Source organism: Diplotaxodon limnothrissa, linkage group LG20 (genome assembly GCF_057381915.1).
Source record: "Diplotaxodon limnothrissa isolate DT_005_m linkage group LG20, D_limnothrissa_male_GT1.1, whole genome shotgun sequence".
Classification (NCBI taxonomy): domain Eukaryota; kingdom Metazoa; phylum Chordata; class Actinopteri; order Cichliformes; family Cichlidae; genus Diplotaxodon; species Diplotaxodon limnothrissa.
The window spans coordinates 27,975,286-27,995,626 of NC_140615.1; the positions used below are offsets into that span (position 1 = coordinate 27,975,286).

The window sequence follows — 20,341 nt, forward strand, 5'->3', positions numbered from 1 at the left end:
CAGAAATATTGTAACTTACCAGAAACATGATAACTTCTCAAAAATACAAGAATTTAGGAGAAATAATATAAGATAACAGAAAGAATGTATTTAGCCAAAAATACTTAAGCATTACAGAAACACTATGATTTAGAAAAATAGTACAACAGAGCAGAAATACTGTGATTTACCAGAGACACTGTGTTGAACTATGAATATTGTAATTTTAAATCAATACTATGTTTCAGCACAAATACTATAATTTGGCAGAAATACCATGTTTCAGCACAAATACTCTGGTTTAGCACAAATATTATAACATAGCAGAAATACAATTATATAGCAGAAATGCTATATTTAGAAAGAAAAATATAATATAGTAGAAATAGTATGATTTAGCAGAAATACTACAATATAGCATAATAACAATGATTTAGAACAAATACTATGATTGAACAGAATAGTAATAACTTAAGTGAAAATACTGGAAAATGTAAGATGACAAGCTGAAAAAAAAACGGAACATGGTTAAGTTCCCTCAAAACTAATTGTTATTCACCTGTGAAAAAAAAATAAAGAAATAAAAATAAATTTAAAAAACAAGAAGGAACAGCCAACAGATACACACAAAATCAAATATGTATACACAAATGCACAGAGAGAGAGACACACACAGAGGGTCTATGCCAGTCAACCAGTCTGAATATATTATATTTTTTCCAACAATGAGATGCTGCCCTAAAGAGGGTCTCTCTCTCTCTCTCTCTCTCTCTCTCTCTCTCTCTCCCTCACACACACACACACAAGATCCAATTCAGTCAACCAGTCTAAATATATTGAATTTGAATCTTACAATGAGATCATCCCATAAAAAGGCTTTCTCTCTCTCTCTGTCACACACACACACACACACACACACACACAGGGAGAGAGAAGCAAGTTTCATGCTCAGTCAAGCAGCCTGGGAGCTGCTCAATTTGAATCCACCAATCAGAGAGCCTGTGCACTTTTTCCCGCCAAAACAGGTGCACGCAGCACAAAGAGACACAGGATTTTTGCAGTCTATTTCTCGTAATGACGACTCCCCTCAAACAAATGACCATAATTTCCTAACCGTAGGGGCTAGAACGGTCATTCTTACACCGTTTTGTTCAGAAGAGATGGGGGAATCTTAAAGTGTTGACAATTTATCATTAAAATATGAATTATTAAAGATATTTGACTTCTAATGCACCATAACTGAGTAGAGCAAAGCAAAAACTGCCTTGACTTGCCCTCAAACAACGCTTTCTAACTCTAAATCTATTTGGAGTATCGATATCATTCTTTCACCGTAAGAGACAGCAGGCTTTGGTGAACAATCATGGAAATTTTCAGGTCTCTGTGGAAATCCATTAAAAAGATATGACGAGAGAAAAAAGTGGTTCATTTCCAGAGTTTGAAATCTGAAGAAATCTGAGCGAAGGACAAATTTCCTACTCTCAAACAAGTCTAACTCATTTGAGAACGGCAATAGGTGAGAAAAAAATTCTTGAATTGTGAGCGTCAGGAGTGTCTGAAGATATACTGGGACAAGCCTTATGTCTTAACTTTGCTTCGTTAAGGAGATATGACGATTGGAATATGCCTCTCATTACAGAAATCAAGCGGTGATTTTGAACAAGCTCTCCATTGACTTTCTATGGAGAGTTTTGCGACTTTGTGTTGGTCTGAGGAGATTTGCCAAAATTCTATAAATCCCACAACAATGATAGTGACATTTTCGGAAAGCCAGCAAAAATACCTACGTTTTGATGTATAATTTGTGGAAGTTGAGTGAAAATTGAGCAAGTAGCAAGAAGTTGTTCGGACATGAAGAGAAGACTGCAAAACCTTCAGTGGCACACTGGAAGCCAAGTGCATAGCAACCATAACAACGCATGTATTTTGTGAAAAATCACAATTTTGCAACTGAAAACTTTAAGAGGCATAAAAGTAAAACGGTAAAAGATTTGAAAAAGCTGATTTATACCTGAATAGCCCAATAATTTGAGAACATTTTAAAGTTTGAATGCTTGTTCTACGTGAAAATATGAGGAAGTAGTTAAGTTTCGAAAACAAGCAAATTTTAGCAGAATTGCAGAAGTTTCCCATTCATTTCAATGGGACAAATTAAGCTTAATATTTTAAAAAGTATAATAGTGAAAAATACCAAAAGACATAGCACACATTAGCAGAAATAGCAGAATAGTTTAAAATTTGAACGGTGAAAATCGACTGAAAATTGTGGAAGTAGTTAAGTGCCAAAAAGTGTACGGAAGTCCCAAGAGGAACTCAATAGTGTGGATGCTTAAAGCATCCACACAATAATAAAGTATAAAGAATAAAGAGAAACAGGAACTCAATAGTGTGGATGCTTAAAGCATCCACACAATTATTAAGAAATTTAATTGGAGCTCAATGGTACTCTTCGTCTCTCATTGACATCCCTGTGCATTTGGTTACTGGAAGGAAGGCAGCTTGAGAAAAGATGACAATACTGTAATATTTGGGAGACGGTGTGATTTTATTAACATGGATGTATGTTTCTCTTAACACTCAACCCCAGGTATTTGCATCATATTGGTGCACCTGCTCATCAAGTTCAAGCTGCATTTTCTTCCAGAGAGTGTGGCTGTTGTGTCCTTAGGTAAGTACTGCTTATGTATTATATTTGTAATTGCATTTGGCATCATACTAAAATTTTAACATCATAAGTGTATTTGTCCAAGTAATTAAAGTAGAATTTTATTTCTTGTTATCTGTCATATTTATGTTTACATTAATGGAGGTTCACCAAAAAAATTATATTATGTCAACATATTTCCATTTAATTTAAAAACCACCAACCAGGCCAGAAATTTGGGTGTAGTGATGGACTCAGACCTAAACTTAGAAAAACACATTAAGACAATATGATGTCTCAACAGGACCTGGAAAAACTAGTCCATGCATTCATCTTTAGCAGGCTTGATTACTGTAACAGCATCTTTACAGGTCTACCTAAAAAATCAGTCAGACAACTACAGCTCATTCAGAACTCTGCTGCTCGAGTCCTCACTAAGACCAAAAAAGTGGACCACATCAGTCCAGCTCTGAGGTCTTTACACTGGCTGCCTGTCCGTCAGAGGATAGACTTTAAAGTTCTGATGCTGGTCTGTAAAGCTCTGAATGGTTTAGGACCAAAGTACATCAGTGACCTCCTGACCCAGTATGAACCTTCCAGATCCCTCAGGTCATCTGGATCCGGTTTTTTATCAGTTCCCAGAGTCAGAACCAGACACGGAGAAGCTGCATTCAGCTTTTATTCTCCATATATCTAGAACAAACTCCCAGAAAGCCTCAGATCATCTGAAACATTCAGTTTATTTAAATCCAGTTTGAAGACTCACCTGACTCAGCTGCATTTGAATAAAGCACCAAATTCGCATTGTTTTATTTTTAAGCTTAAATTTCAAAACTTATATTTTAACTACTGATTTTATCTACTGCTCCTTTTTTTCATCTTAAATCATCCTTTTTATTTGTTTTTGTTTTGTTATGTCTCTGTAAGACACTTTGAATCACCTTGCTGTTGAATTTTGCTATATAAATAAACTTGCCCTGCCTAATTTAGATAAAACACTTAGCCTTCAGACTTATCTGAATTTTAGCATTTTACAATGAACGTTCTGTAAGGAACTTTATTATGTCAAAGAGGGTAATCCTCAATTGGATATTAAGAGCTCATGGCAGTGCAGCCTCAGCCATCTAATGTTTGAACCTTCTGTTTGTGAGGAGCAGCCAAACAGAAGTAATTTTCCTTCAAATCGGTGTGGCCTTAAAGGCAGAAGAGCAGAAATGGCTTATTTCAGACAGTAGATGAATTGCACCAAAGCATATGGATTGTTTTAAACGTTGAGATGTCTTTGCATTCTTGTTAAAAACATGAGTCAGTAGCTTGTAGAAGAACCTTTCCAGCAAAAACTTGGAAGTAATTGATTTTTGTATAAATGAACAGTCTCTCGTAGCATTGTGGAGGAATTTCTTTACAACGTTGCTTCAGCTCATTGAATTTCGCTGGAATTTCTTCACGCACAGCTCTGTTAAGGATTGCAATCAGGTTGACATCTGAACTTTGATTGGGCCATTGCAGCGCCTTGATTCTTTTTTTTTTTTTTTCAGCCATTCAGTCCTTTTCCATGAACCAATTTTGGCCAACCTTTAACTTTCATGTAGATAGCCACATATTTAAAGCAAAAATACTTTGGTAAACAGAGGAGTTCACAGTTGACTCCACAACAGCATGGTACCCAGATCCTGTGGCTGCAAAACAAGATCAAATCATTTTTAAAGAGAAGTGGCTTCTCCTGGCAGCTGTTAAAAGCAAGCGGTATTTGTTCAGTCTTTTTCTAACACGCTTCACTCAGGGCTGTAGTGTCTGAGATGTAGCACTTGGGTTAACATCCCAGGCTTCAGCTTTTATAGAGGTAACACACACTTGCTGATAAACAGTTAATCAGACATATTACCTCTTTTGTTGTACATGTACAATTACAGTAAAAGTCTATTCTATTCATTTTTATGTTCATTCTTATGGCAGCATTAAGGGGGGGGGGGGGGGTAATTCGTTTTTCACAAGACTTCATATATTACTCATATGTTCTATACACACAGAGAGACTCAATTTTCTTCTGTGTTATGCAACAAAATGAAACAAAGGGTAGACGACCTAAGGGAAATCGTTTTTCTTTAGGTTGTCTGTGTGATTTAAGATGAGCAAACACTAACTCATTGGTGCCATTTGCAGCCTTATTCAATATTTAAGAAGTACTTAATTTAAAAAAAAAAACCAAAAAAAAAAACAAGATGTATTTCATTTTTCTCCTGAGGTGCAGCTTTGCTTCCTCTGTGCAGTCGATTTAGGTTAATTCTCGTTCTAATTCTCTCCACCAGCTTCCTCTTTACATGTCTGTGCAGTTACACTCGCTATAATTCAGTGACACCCATCTGTCTTCACCCTGAAGGCCTTTTGCTTTTGCACGACCTGCTTGCTGCATATAAGACAGGCCTCGTCACAGGGGACTCTGCTGAAGAGAGATAACACACTGCTTACAAATCAGAAAAGGCTGCTTTTCCTTCCTCATCACTTCCTTTTTCCCCATCTATTCTTTGTATGTCTTCCTCTGCACTATCACTCTCCATCTGCCAATATATCTAGAACTTACACACAGCTTTGAGGCTCGTGTTTAATTTCTGTCTTCATCTTATCTATCTCCTTTTCTCGACTCTTTACAAAGCTTTGTGTTTCATCACCCTTTTAATTAATGTTCTGCTGGGTTGTGTAGAAAGAGAACTGAAGCCCCAGCAGGATGTTCTCAAAGACAAAAGTATAACCATAGCTCTTTTAAACAAGTTATAATTGAACTATGATGACATTTATGAGGTATTTACTGTAAACCACTAAAATAGCATGTGTTGCGTGATTTTCATGAAATTAAGTAGTAAACTTTTTTTTTTTCAAACACTGGTATTTCCTTACTCTTTCCAGGGATTCTAATGGGAGGCTTCATTAAGATCATTGAGTTCCAGGAACTGGCCAACTGGAAGGTATAGTTTTACTGGGTTTCAACATGTTTTTTTTCTTCTGTCAGCACTGCACTTGGTCCAAATTTAAAATGTAGCTTTTTTTGGTTTTGATTACTTTAGCATTAGGTAAAATAATCACATTTGTCTACACTGCAAGCACACAAACAAATACACATATGCAGTGCATGTCCACAGCTTAACCCATAGCAACCTTTCTTATCTCCACGCTGCACTCACTGCTCTCAGATTCAAAATGTGTGGTTCTTAGTTTTGCTTGATTTTCTTAGAGTGATTTTCTTAGAGTGGAGTAAAATAATTACATTCCCACAAACGCACAAAAAATATACAAAAGTATTCTCTAAAACCTTTGTCCATTTTATACTTTGGATAGATACAGTGATTGATCATATTTAGTGCAGTTGCATTCCTACGTAATGCACAGTCTTGTAACTTGTAATGCAACAAATTCCCTAGAAAATCCCTTCCCACACCTGCCCAAAACATCTGCTTTCATTTTTCATCTTTGCGTCGTATTTCTTTCTTCTCTCATTCATTAATTTCCTGGTTCCTGTTGTCACAAATGTCATCATTCATATCATGCAAACTTTGTTATCGACCTGTGACATGCACCATTTTTGTGCTTGGTATGCCCCCCCCCCACAAGCCTTTTCCCCCCCGCAGTTCTCGGACCCTTTAATTAACATTCCCTGTTCTCTGCCAGTGAGTTAGAAAACAAGTGAACAGGAGAGGCACAGGGAAGGATATGCAGAGTGAAAGGGAGGCAGGAAAAGAGGACAGGTTATGCCAATGTTTCTTGCACACAGGGTCCCATTGTCTTTTAAGCTTGGAGCCCCCAGGGTATTGCTGAGTCATCTACATTAGTAACCAGAGCCCCTGGAGCCCCTTTCCACACATTGCCCCAGTCCTGTAAATCTCTAGACTGCTATGTCTGTATTTGTGTTTAAGTTGTAGCAAACAAGCCTGCTCTCCTGTCTATGTCTAGGCAGCAGTGACTTCAATAGTAGTAAAGTAATATGAATTACACTATGGCTTGCAGCTGCTTCTTTGCTGGAGCATGGATATGCTAAGTGGTTTATAGCCCATTTGAGACCTGAAAAGACCTAGGACACAATGCAAATGAATTATGTCTGACCTATTTGTTTTTTAAAAAGCTTCCGTGAAGCACGATGAAACCAGTTTGAAGTAAGATTGCCAGTGGCAGAACTGGGCTTCTGTAAGCATTTTTTTTTTATTGTTTACTTTTAATTGCAGCTGTTTTGAAACTGTACATTTGTTTGTAGGTTTGTGCTTTATTTTTATAATTAATTAAAGGGATCTGTTCTCCCTGATCAATGTCTTTTGGTAGCTGCCTGTAAGGCTGGCGCCACCTCATCCAACTAGAGCATTTCTACAGCTGGCCCACTTGGTTAATCTCGCCAGCCTGGAGGACTGCCCTATACCCTGCCTGAAGGGTGTACAACTCCCTCAGGCAGCAGCATCCTGTTATTGCTGGATTTGCTCTTTCCTTTTTACCACCGATCTGCTGTCTTTGCTTTTGACAACTGAGCTTTCTATCTTCAGTGCACTCACTACAACCCACCATACAAAGAGAGCCTTTTCCTGTGTGCTTTTTTCTAGCACATGCAGGGAAGGCCTCTCTGTTTTTTCCTTATACTTACCTTCATCCCCCCCATCTCTCCCATGTTTTCTGACACAGATTGTGGAAGTAGCATGCTGGTATTAAGTATTACAATCGTAGAAATTTGTCTCATCGCCAAAACAGAGAGAGATAAACAAGAATATTTGTACTCCAAACAAGACCTCTCTCTCTGTTTAAGCTTTTCTGTATTGTCCTATCTGGGCTTGTCACTTTGCTTCAGTGGCAGCAGTGGTGTGTTTTAGCCCCAAAGGGCTGCACATATTTTATTAGATGTCTCCCACGCCACGGAGAGAGAGAGCGACAGAATGAGAGAAGTTTTAATTGTGGTTTTAGGGGCTTTTTTGTGCTTTTTTTTATGTGGTGATTTCACCGGTTGTCAAAATCAAGCCTCCAGGGACCCTGTACTATAAATGAAGGTCTCTTCAACATCTGCACTCATATTTTTTGTTATCTCTCAACTCTCTTTTAACTGTGTTCTCTTCATCTTTGGCATTCATCTTTTCTCATTTAGTTCAAGCTCTGTATCAGCTCTTCTCCCGAGTATACCCATCGTCAGCTTTCTGGTTTTATCCATTTCATCTTTCCTTTCAGCTTCTGAAATCTCATTACTCCTCATCAGTCCATAACTTTCTCCAGTTTCAGGAGGAGATTGCAGTGCTATCTTGCCTAAAGTCTAGTGCTTTGTCAGTCAGTGTAAATGTAACGCCCAACAACATTTGTTTGTCCCAAAATTCTAAGGAACAATTCTTTCTCCTTTAGACTGTTTTATTTAACAATTTATTTAATTGTTTTATTCATTGATAAATATTATTTATTGCACTCCACTTTTAACCAGTCTCTTACCTGCAAAGTAATGAGAATCCTTTGAGGTATGTGTAGAGAAAACCAATGTGTACTTGTTCAGTCCTCCCAGTTGGCATTTTTATTAGCATTAAAGGAACACGTGCATTGGTGCCTTGGGAGTACAGTGGTAGACGTCAGGTCGCAGTGCACGCATGGCATACTTTCATGTGTCTCTGGTGTTAATATTCATTCCTGAGCACCTGGCCTGAAGACTTCTGCTTGACCTAAATGTCGAGAGAAACTGGTAACCTGGAAGCAAGAGTTGGTCTACTTTTCCTGAAATTTGAATGTTTTGGAAAAACAAAGTAAGCAAGGGCATAGCCTTTTAGCATAAGCATACAGTACATCCTCCGCAGGCTGTCCTCAGTGCTTGACCCTCTGTGCTTGTAGCCATGGTTTTGTTGATATTGAGAAATTTACCGTCTGAACTAAAATGACTGCTCCTGCACCCACACGTTTGGTTTCTTTTTTTGTGGTTCTGTCTCATCTTATATCACTCCAGTTATACTCTTTTAATTCTAAATAATTACTTAGAAAGGGAAAAAACAAATACCTAAAAGCAGAAGATTATGCAAGAAGTTATGCCAGCATATTTTCAATTAAAATATGCTGGCATATTTTAATTGAAAAGTTCTTAAACCTTTTTATTAACTACTTAATAAAAATAAGTAGTTAATAAACTACTTATCGTGTTTGATAGCAAATTCTATAAAAATAGTGTCTCAAATGGTAAATTGGAGGATTGTGGAATGGGATTGTGTATGTGAGAAAAAAGTTACGCACTCAGGTGTTGCCGGCCTGTTGCAATACTTTCCAGGAAAGCCACATCAAGTGTGGAAATAACTGTCTAAACGTCCATCTGCTAATGGGGTTGTTGGGATTGAAATTCAGGTTCAACCAGCCGTCATGACAGGCTTTCATAATACAAAGAGGGAGATTGTTGACTGAGTGCTATAAATATGGCTCTGCCTTTTTCAAACTTTCTAACAGAAGCAACCGCCGTGTCAACCGCTCAGAAATATAACTTGTGCATGAACATTTATTAATGCATACTGTGTGTTGACACACCCGTCCAAACACACTTTGGCTAACACAAGAACACACGGTGCATGATGCACAGACACATTGGCAGCTAGAGCGTAAGGCATGGGCACATGATGCCTGTGCCTGATCTTGGAGGCTGGCCCAGTTAGCTGAGAAGCAACAAAGATTGCATTATTTTGCTGAAATAATCAGAGAGCCAAGGTCCCTGTGTGTGTGTGTGTGTGTGTGTGTGTGTGTGTTCTTGTTTATATGAACGATGAGCTCACAGCCTGTTTACAGCATGTTGAAGTGAGCATGTTTAAAAGCTTCTATAGAATGGTGAGTTGCCTAATAGGAAGGCAGGGCAGGCGGTCCTTAGACAAATACCTGTTGGGTGTGTGTGTGTGTGTGTGTGTGTGTGCTCATTGTTGAGGAGTCGACATCCAAATTTGTTTTGTCAGATAAAGAGCTGTAACTATAACAGCTCAGGCAGTCCCCCTCGCCCTCACCGTTTCTCCTCCCCCATGACTCATTAGGTCAGCTGATGGTCACTGTACCGGCTTTCATGTGTCCGATGAATAATGTGGAGTGTTTGTTGAATGTGTAACCACAAGTTAGTGTTTTATCATTTACTGGCATGTACATACTTTTTGCGTTAACAGTATTGCTAAGAATTCCTGTTTAGATTAACAATGTCAAATGTGTAACAGTCCAAATTATTTAAGTGCTGTTTTTCTTTGACTAGCACAGTTACATTTCCCTTTAACGTTTTCAAATGTTTTCTTTAAATTTGAAACTATGACTCAATGCTTGCACATGTCTCACTTTACAGTAATGACACTTGCAATTGTACTTGTACCTCATCAGTTTGTTACTATTGACCGGTTTGCAGCTCTAATCCAAGGTTAAAGGCAGCATTTTGTCGCCTCTCTGCTGCAGTTTATTTACCAATAAAATGTTTTGTTTTTTATTTTCCTAAAAGGAGGAGGAAATGTTCAGACCCAACATGTTCTTCCTTTTGCTTTTGCCACCCATCATCTTTGAATCTGGATACTCTTTACATAAGGTACGTGTGTGTATGAGGCTGGATTTACACAACCAGCACCCTCGTGTTCTTAGAACAGTACAAACCACCACATATATTTATAAAGGACAAAACTGACCTTTAGGCGTGACGGAATAAGATTCATGAGACCAAAAGTCTGAGCAACCCAGCAATAAGCTGGAGCCTTTTAGTATGTGTGTTACATTTACAAATGCAGTACCTACAAATCATTCAAAAGCAGCAAGAGGCTTAAGCAGGTCACCTGTTTGTGTTTTCTGTTTTGATAATTGAGTTTTTGCTCCCTTTGTTTTTATTTTATCAATATTTTATTTATTTTTTACATTATTAACTGGCTTCATTTTTTCCAAACAACTAAAAGGTCACAGTCTTTTTAGTTTTTTACAACTCTCTGTGAAATTATGCTATAATTTTTTTTGCTGGAAGTATCTAATACTTAACCTGCATGTTCTTGTGTCTTCAGGGTAACTTCTTCCAGAACATTGGTTCCATTACCCTCTTTGCTGTGATCGGCACAGCTATCTCTGCCTTCATAGTTGGAGGAGGCATCTATTTCCTTGGCCAGGTGATGTTTCTATTAATCTAGTAATCAACACAGGCCCGTGGCACACAGCCCTCATTCAGTTAAAGAGTATGTGACCTCATGATATAATATTTTCAATGTTCTGTCAAGGTTTTGTTAGTACAGGAAATGTTTAATGGGATATGCTCAAAAATAAATTATTGCTGCATCACCATTATCACTTTCTTATTGTACAAATCTGTAACACTGATATCGACGTAATCAGATGTTTTCTTGCAGCTTAACAATCTGGGGTTTTGTTTTTTTGTTTTTTTTGATAACCCTCCTCACAGGCTGATGTTATCTATAAGATGACCATGACTGATAGGTGAGATTTTTTTCTAAGCATTTACTGTGAGCTTTCTTACTTCATTGTGATGGAATTTTTCTGTGTCAGATAAAACTTGGCTCAGTTTTGCTGACAGGTGTTAAGCCTAGTCTTGGACTAAACATGTATTTCACTGATGAAATCACATACTGAGCTGAGATCATTTTCTGCTAGTGTGAATTCTTTGAATTTACCATTTTTACATGAGCCACAAAAGGTCAAAACTTACTCACTAGTGTAACTTACTCACGTGGGAAAATTAACAAATTTCCCACGTGAGGGACTAATAAAGATTATCTTATCTTATTCTTTTTTTCCCCCTCTATTCTTAATAACACCCTCTTCCTACTTAGTTTGAACTGTGCCCTCTACATCTGAAGGGTTTGTCTTTTAGGAGTTCAAAGTAACAGGATAATCCACCTACCAGAGACATATCCAGTACAAACACAGCATGTTACTCCACACCCATGTGTTTTTTCTAGCAACTAGCACATTCCGGCAGTACTTTAGCCTACGTATTTTATTTGTTTTTGAATGAAACAAAGAAAATAACTCAGAAATAACTTAAAGGAGTTTACATTTGGGGGATTTTTTAGAATGTAGGGTACATAGCTCAATAGATTTTCTGATGGAACGTCCCAATACAGCCTCTTGACTTCTTGAGTAATTGCTCCATTTTTACACCTGTTTCTGCGGTTTTTTGTTTAGTTGGTTTTTTTGTCAGTTTTTTTTCCCAGGAAACTTTTGATAATCTTTTAATGTTTTATTTTCCTAGTACTAAAGTGTGCTACTTTGTATGCATTCGGACTCCTTTAAAGTCAGAGAAAGTAAAAATCATATTTCTTGTCTCCTGCTTCCTCTTATTTATTTTGGAAATGTTTTTCCTCTTTTACTGCCCACATGTGTTTGTGTCTTAATTTCTTTTATGAATGAAGTAAATCGTTCTCATTCCCTTCTACTTTGCTGTAGCTTTGCCTTTGGCTCACTGATCTCAGCCGTGGACCCTGTAGCTACCATTGCCATATTCAATGCACTCAACGTGGACCCAGTCCTTAATATGCTGGTGTTTGGTGAAAGCATTCTCAACGATGCTGTCTCCATTGTCCTCACCAAGTAAGGACACTCCTTCATGACTTGAATATTCTCCATTGCACACACTGGCACATTTACATTTTCCCAGTCTTTATCAAAAAGTAGGCCTAAGGACAGCATGCATAGAGTCTGCACTCTGCAGATGTTATACAAGGGTTAGATGTACAACACAACATAGCGTCTTAAAATCTAACAGCAACTGAGGCCAAATCCAAACTTCTGTTTTCATATTAAAACAGCTTTTTACATTGATCACTGTACAGATGAGGTTTATTTAATAACCTTGGCATGTAGGCACTACTAGCATGATAAAGCAATAGCTGCTGCTGGCATTGATAAGTTCAGCAGTGCCTGTAATTCTTTATCCATGCTGAATTAACCACTGTTAGTAGAGGGCTGATTTAATGTGTTTCTACTGGAAAAGTTCTATGTGACAGGGGCTTCACAAATCAAGGTATGACGAATAGTGAACATGGATGCTTCTAAAACTCTCTTTTTCTCTCAATTTCTAGCTAATATGGGTCAGCAGGATTTCCAAAAGTCTCAATGTTTCAATTCTTAAAACACTTGACTGGGTCCCATGTTTAATTATAGTAAAAATTGTTTCAAATGAAAACATATTAGTATGCCCAACTTGCTTGACTGTGATCACCTCATTAAGGTCCATTAAACTAGACACATGGGGGATAAGATATTTCTTGTGGCATTTTGTGGTCTGTAATAGACATTTACTGTGGCAGTCATATAACAACAAATAAAGATCCCCAAATGCTCATAGAAATCATCAAAAAATTACATGTTTCAAAACATCACAAGTACTACACTTCTAAGATTACTTTCTTTCAAAGTAATTCAACATTTGTTACAAGCACGGACTGCTATTAGTTCATTCAAATTGCTTTTACAGGTACCAGTTAGACAAAATGCAAACAAATACTAGCTATAAAGTGGGATCAGAATAGCAGTACCTGCTTTTAGCTGAAATCATATTAGCCCATTACAGCACTTACTGAACTGCAGCTCTCCTGATCAGTTTAATTTTATTCAATCATATTGTTGGTGCATAAAATAAGCTTAACATTTTTTCCCATTTTGAAACAAAGGCCATTGAGTTCACGAAAGAAGAGAAGGAAATGCGATCATTTTAAAGTAAACGGTGGCATTTCATTTACAAGAAGACCATGAAGTTAACAGAATAAACATAAACATTAGCCATTGTTTATGTTCGGACACACTGGCAACCTGGCCAAGGTGTACCCTGCCTCTCATCCTATGGCCACTGTGATAGAGGCTTTAGCTCCTCCGCAACAACCCTGCATTGGGTCTTGAGAGAGAATGGGTGGTGGATTAGGTAATAATGCAGTTATTACTGCGAAAATCTTCACAAGCATATTTCAAACAACTTGCTCTTACATCCTGTAAGAGGATGTATGAGCAAGTTGTCATTTTTCTAAATTGGGTGGTGTATTGCACTTTGAACAAAACAGGAAACAATAGCATGATCTGCCAACCACAAGAGTTACAATCTATATACAATCTATACAACTCTGTGAAAAATACATCATTAAGTAACACAATAAAGATCTACTGATGTATATGTATAAAATGCCTACATTTTCAGTATTTTTTTTAATTAAATTTCAGTTCAGTTTTCTTTATATAGCGCTTCATTCATAACAGCACTCAACTCAGGATCTCGGGGCATATGTATTTGTATAGCCTGCTGTCTCACGTTATACTAAATACTGATGTTTGCAATAGTGAGGAGAAAAAAAACTATTCTAACAAGAAGAACATTCTTGAACCAAGCTCAGATAGGACAGCCACCTGCCTCGACCAGGTTACATGAGGAGAAAGCAAGGAGAGAGAGAGAGAGGGATATTTTTCATATTAAAACATATACTCATGTGCTCTTGTGCTGACTTATATTGTCCTCAAGGCTTAATTATTTGGTTGAGTGCAGTAGACCTCTTAAACACACCAACAGTAACACACCGGTGGCTTAAAATTTTGATGTCAGGCATTTTCCAACCTTTGAACTTGACCTAGTTTTTGCAGATGACTCATTTTGCTTTCATGGGTAAGACTGAAGAGGATAGAAATAGCAATATATTTTGATTTTATAGACATTAAATTACTGGATGTGAGCAGGCTGCCATCAAAATCGGGAAAAGGATGAAACCCAGTGGCTGGAAGGCTGAAAGTGGTCAATGTCTGAACTTATCACTGAAGTTTGTCTTGGCACACCTTTAGATTTTCTTCAGAATATCTGCTACTCAGAATGTTTATCTAGTTTCTATTGTTATTATCTGCTTACTGACTACCTCAGACAGGCGACAGAAACTTGACAGACAAGTTTGATAGAAACAGTGTTCGGGTTTCCTGTTCACACACTAGCTTCAGTATCTGCACTCCCTTTATTGCTCCTTATCTCTCCTACTCACTACAGGATAAATGTGCAAAGTGATCTTAAGTATCCGGGTGTCTCTGAGGTCTAAATGAGTGCATAAATAATAAATAGGCTGACTGAGCAGCCCTGGCAGTGTGCTTATTGTTAGCACCCAACAAAGTGGTTTTCTTAGAAAGCAATCATGTAGTTTGGCCCAGCCATTTCCAAACGCCACGCAGAAGCTAATGCTTTACCTTGGAAGGCTGTTAATAAACATTGTAATTATAAATAGGATGTAAACTGTGAATCCAGCTAAACTAATATTTATGAAATACACAACATGCAACATTTTTGGTGCCAGCACCAAGATAATCATTTGTCACGCTATAAGAGATTTTGGTGTTTCTGGTAATCACAGATCACAGTAAATGTTTGGGAACTTTTGTCTTACAGTTTGTTTCTTATTGTGATGAAAATAAAGAAACAAGTTGAAATGTATGGTACAAATATCTCAGTTGAACCAACAGGATAGTTGCAGTATGCCTGCTCTCTCCAGCTCCTAATTTTGGTGGAGTGTTTCTGCCCTCTAGTGTCAACTGAAGATATTACGAGACTAAATGCATCACAGTGCCACTGAGATTTAATTTGTTACTTTCCTCCCTTTTTTGTTTTTCAGCACAGCGGAGGGTTTCTTTTCCCGCTCAGACAACTCCACGGTAACAGGCTGGGAGACTTTTCTACAAGCTCTGGGTTATTTCCTTAACATGTTTTTCGGTTCTGCTGCACTGGGAACCCTCACTGGACTCATCTCAGCTCTTGTATCCAGCCGCCATTCTCCTTGCATGTGTTTGTACTTTATATGTGTGAGAATTGTATTTTCTGGTCTGGCCTTATTTCAATTCCCTAACTTACTGAATCAGTTTCTGAAACACTTTGACCTGAGGAACACGCCATCGCTGGAGTTTGGGATGATGATCATCTTTGCCTATCTTCCCTATGGACTGGCAGAGGGAATCAAATTGTCTGGTGGGTCAATACAATCACATGCACATAATGAATACATGAATAGTTTTGTATGTTTGACTTTTCCTCTGACCTCCATCTCCCATCTGTTTCCACCTACAGGAATAATGTCTATCCTGTTTGCGGGAATTGTGATGTCTCACTACACCCATCACAACCTATCTCCTGTCACCCAGATCCTTATGCAGCAGACACTGCGCACTGTGGCCTTTATGTGTGGTCAGTAGATTCTCGCTTAGCATCCCAGTTCACCGCTGGCTGTCATTATCAGAAGTTTTCACTGCTTTCTTAACTTCTTTCTCCAGAGACGTGTGTGTTTGCGTTCCTCGGCCTCTCCATCTTCAGCTTCCCTCATAAATTTGAAATGTCATTTGTAATCTGGTGCATAGTAAGTTGTCTTTTATTGATGTCATTTTAATCTGTCTGCTTATTCCCACGGTAATCAGGAATGACAGCTGTTCTCTCTCTGTAGGTCCTGGTTCTTCTTGGCCGTGCTGTGAACATCTTCCCTCTGTCATTTTTGCTGAACTTCTGCAGGGACCACAAGATCACACCTAAGATGATGTTCATCATGTGGTTTAGTGGTGAGATGACATGACTAATGTGTTTCGTTAATTACAGGGCGTCATCTTTTTATTGGTGTCTAAACCACACTCATTACACTAACACAGTGCGCACATCTCCGGCTGCAAATGAAAGTAGAGTTTGTGTTATTCTGCAGCTGTTGTGGAAAATCGGTTGCGTTTATCACATTTTTGATAGAACATGGACTGATTTTAGCTTATCCTTATCAAAAGAATGTCTGATTTCTTTTTCTCTGCTTTATAATATAAAAATGAATTCATAATCGATGTTTTTTGGCTGGGTAAAACTTAGTGTCCCAGAACGCTGCTACATGCTGCATGTGAGATGCATCGTCAAGGTCAGAGGTCAAATTTTCTGAAATTCTTGTGAATGCGACAGCTAGTGAAAAAAGAAAAGCATCACTGAAGCAGCATTTTCTGTATTCAAAGATTAATATAGTCACTGACTTCTGTGTAGTTATTTAGAGATCAAATGAATATTTTGCTTCGACTTTATTTTTTAACTCGCAACAGAAGTGAATAAACCTGTGATTTCTGTGAGGTCGGACAATAAAATTTGTCGACTGCATCAAAAGTGCCTGTAGGAGTAACAAAGTACTGCTTAACAAGATGACTTCCAGTCTCAAGACTCTTTAGCAGCAAAATATTTTATCGTGATAATTTTGCAAAGAGTTTCTGAAGAATTGAAAACTGACCAGAACAAGCAGGCTGAGTGTTGTGGAATGCAGTCGGGGTAGTTGAAAGAGAGAGTTAGAGGAACACACCACTACAGCAAAGAGCATCTGAAAAAACGTCTCTAAAGATAGTCAGAAAATCTCTCCAGAAATTTCTGCTATGATGCTATCTATCGTGCTGAGGAGGTCTGAGTCTGTCATTGAAAATAAAGGTGGTATGAAGCACTGAAGCAGTAAACTTTTTTAGCAAAGACTTCACACTGTGGTGCCTGTTTAGTAAGTCTAAACTTCTAGTTTTTGATATAGCAGACAACCATTGTCCTACTGTTTTTGAACACAATAAACATCATTTAACTAAACAGAGACATGCTCCTGTTGTATATCTTGTGCATTAAAACTAAAATGTGGAAAAAGTCAAAACACATCGAGCTTTATATGATAACCATTTCTTGTGAAAGCCATTATGCTAAATGTTTTCTTTTTCCATTCATTCTGCTTTTTTTCCCCCCTTCTTTGCTAGGTTTGCGAGGTGCTATTCCCTATGCCTTGAGCCTTCATTTGGGTTTGGAACCCATTGAGAAGCGTCAGCTAATCGGCACCACCACCATCATCATCGTGCTCTTTACCATTCTTTTCCTCGGGGGTGGCACCATGCCACTCATCCGCATCATGGACATTGAGGATAGCCAGTCACGGCGTAAAAACAAGAAGGACGTCAATCTCAGCAAGACACAAAAGATGGTAATGATTGAAGCACCCAGGGTTCTAGCACACGGGGGGCACACAGAGAGTTTGTTGTCTGTATTGGTACTAGCTGCGCCATCCTCTCATCTGCCATCAGGCTCTTTCTGCGCACTTCAGAGGGAAAAAACATCAAAGGGTTGATTATGAAGGACACTGAATCAGTGAGGGGGAATGGACTGCTATCATAGAGATTCACACTTGAAAACACCAAACCTCTGACAGGCACAAATAGACCTTAGCCAGTGGCACTAATAAAAAATTTTTCCCAAATCAAGCTCTTGTGTTTAATATTTCAGTTAACTGTATTAGCTCTAGCTCAATATAATGGGTCATTCTTTTGAAGTAGATCCTATTATTGAGGTCATTTGAAGCTAATGGTGGTGTGTTTTCATGACTTGCATGTATAGTATTTGCATGTTTGATGTCTTCCAAAGCTAAGTGTTACCCCCTGAGGTGCTAGCTGCGAGATCTATCAAATCCCCATTTTTCCTTACGGGTCTCCAGCCCTCTTTGATGTAATTCACTCTTTGGTCCCTTTGCTCTTTCCCTCTCATCTTTGTTCCTTCTGTGTGTGATCTTGACTCACCAGTCTCACCGCTTTTCTGCCATTTGAACTTTTTCCTGCGTTCATCTTTTTCTCCTCCTTGCGTTGTTGCCCCCTCTAATTTAATTGCTTTATATGTTTATATGACTTCAGCCTCTGTGCTCATCTTTCTCTACAGGGTAATACCATTGAGTCAGAGCAGCATCTATCAGAACTGACAGAGGAGGAGTATGAGGCTCAAATCTATCAGAGGCAAGACCTAAAGGGCTTCATGTGGCTGGATGCTAAGTACCTTAACCCCTTCTTCACTCGCAGGCTTACACAGGAGGTAAGCGAATCGGGGGGAAGTCTTTTGTGTGGCACATAAAGCTTAAAAAAACGATCACAATCCTTTGTTAATACTTTGTTATTTTCCAGTTGTCATGCTTTGTCCTCAGTCATTGGGATTTATCCACAATTAATATATATCTCACATTATCATGATGTATTTATTCATTGCGAGGGGCGTTTTGATTTGGATGAGAATCTGTGTCGTCAGGAAATGTGTAAAGATGCCTGCATGAACATTTCTGCCCAAGGGTTTATTCCTATATTTATATTTATAGTTTTCTGGGGGGGGGGGGGGTGTCATGTTATGTAGGGCTTTGTTTCTTGTATCAAAATGAAACTGTCATGTTTAGACACAGAAACAATAATCTAATAGAAATATTTGAGAAATATGTCTGAGCAATTCTGACAACTACTTGTGGTGAACAAGTGTCTAAATGTTTTTGCTTTAAGACTTCCAGATCTTTTGTTTTGTCCAGTTCTCTGCATCTTTGTGTGATTATTTCTGTACGTGCATGTTCGTTCTAACATATTGCCAAATTTTTGTGTGTCTGATGTGTTTTAACAGGACCTGTTACATGGCCGGATCCAAATGAAGACTCTGACCAACAAGTGGTACGAAGAAGTTCGACAAGGACCGTCGGGCTCTGAGGACGACGAAGAAGAAGCCGAACTTCTCTGATCACTTTCACTGTTTGTTTTTTTTTGTAAGCCAATTTATGGACATTGTGTGGGCTGTGGTTTGTGTGTCCCTCTGTGAAAATGAGCATACTTTTCATTTCCTCCACAGGAATGTGTGGAATGTGTCAAGTCACAGTCCGAGTAAAACTCACATTTAACACTGTAAAACTGAATGAGAAAAAACATGTTGTTACTTTGTAAAGAAATTGGCAGGATATCTGATTGTATGCACCATTGACATGTTGAACAGCAGGAAGAGAGTTTTGCTGATTCTCAGAAACTTTTCCCGTGTTTTTCTTTCTTTTTTTGAATGAATCTTTCAATCCAAGGGAAAACTCAAGTGATACTGTGATGAAAATGTTCAGTTCTAAAGCACCTTATCATTTCTATTTGTCCCTTGCTTAGTTAAAAGTACAATGGAAGTTTTAAAGATTGTGAGGGGGAAGATACAAAACAATGGCGCCAATGTTTATATACTGCCAGAGGTTTGAATAGCTATTCAACTGGATTTAATTCTCTCCAAGTCTCCACATTTTTGTTAATTAATTATTCTGAGTAAATTTTAAGCATATATATTGATACATATGTAATAAAGATTTTTAAAAAGGACCAAGTACCAGGCAACAAAAGAAATGCAGGAGAGAGTTAAAACTAGTTTAGCAGGTGGGATAAAACTAATAGTTAAATGCTAAATTCTAGACTATTGCTCTGAAAAATGGGAAATTGCTTTCATTTCTATGTATACTTTAGCTCTAAAAACAATTAACTTCCATGTGTTTATGCTGATTTGTGGGTAAGATTTCTGTCTCTACACTGTCTAAAAGTGGACCTTGTTCACAAAGTATTTCCTTTGATCCCGGGCACCAATGAATGTCAGATGGCAATGTCTTTTTTTTTTTGTATTTATTTGAAGAATATTTATGTGCCGTTTATGGATAATGGCTTCTATACAAGCTCTGTGAGTACCACAAGAATATAAAAATAAATAAATATCTCTCTCATATATATACACATATATATGTACACATATGTACACACATACATATAATATAACATAATATAAAAAATACATTCCGTTAATAATTGAATGCATTAGTACTGGAGTTAGGCGACCTACAGGGAGTGCAGAATTATTAGGCAAATGAGTATTTTGTCCACATCATCCTCTTCATGCATGTTGTCTTACTCCAAGCTGTATAGGCTCGAAAGCCTACTACCAATTAAGCATATTAGGTGATG

At 38.0% G+C, this 20,341-nt stretch overlaps 1 protein-coding gene across 1 annotated transcript in view; it reads left to right on the forward strand.

The window, feature by feature from the left end:
• slc9a8 (solute carrier family 9 member 8) overlaps positions 1-20,054 on the forward strand; it is a 25,883-nt gene extending 5,829 nt beyond the window's left edge. Inside the window, exons 3-16 of the mRNA XM_085343994.1 lie at positions 2,567-2,647; positions 5,528-5,586; positions 10,074-10,157; positions 10,618-10,719; positions 11,010-11,044; positions 12,014-12,157; positions 15,202-15,343; positions 15,446-15,551; positions 15,651-15,767; positions 15,854-15,936; positions 16,021-16,132; positions 17,327-17,547; positions 18,273-18,422; positions 18,990-20,054. Coding sequence (XP_085200120.1) covers positions 2,567-2,647; positions 5,528-5,586; positions 10,074-10,157; positions 10,618-10,719; positions 11,010-11,044; positions 12,014-12,157; positions 15,202-15,343; positions 15,446-15,551; positions 15,651-15,767; positions 15,854-15,936; positions 16,021-16,132; positions 17,327-17,547; positions 18,273-18,422; positions 18,990-19,103 — 1,550 coding nt within the window. The 3' untranslated portion in view covers positions 19,104-20,054. The remainder of the gene's footprint in view (positions 1-2,566; positions 2,648-5,527; positions 5,587-10,073; positions 10,158-10,617; positions 10,720-11,009; positions 11,045-12,013; positions 12,158-15,201; positions 15,344-15,445; positions 15,552-15,650; positions 15,768-15,853; positions 15,937-16,020; positions 16,133-17,326; positions 17,548-18,272; positions 18,423-18,989) is intronic.
• Positions 20,055-20,341: the final 287 nt, after the last annotated feature.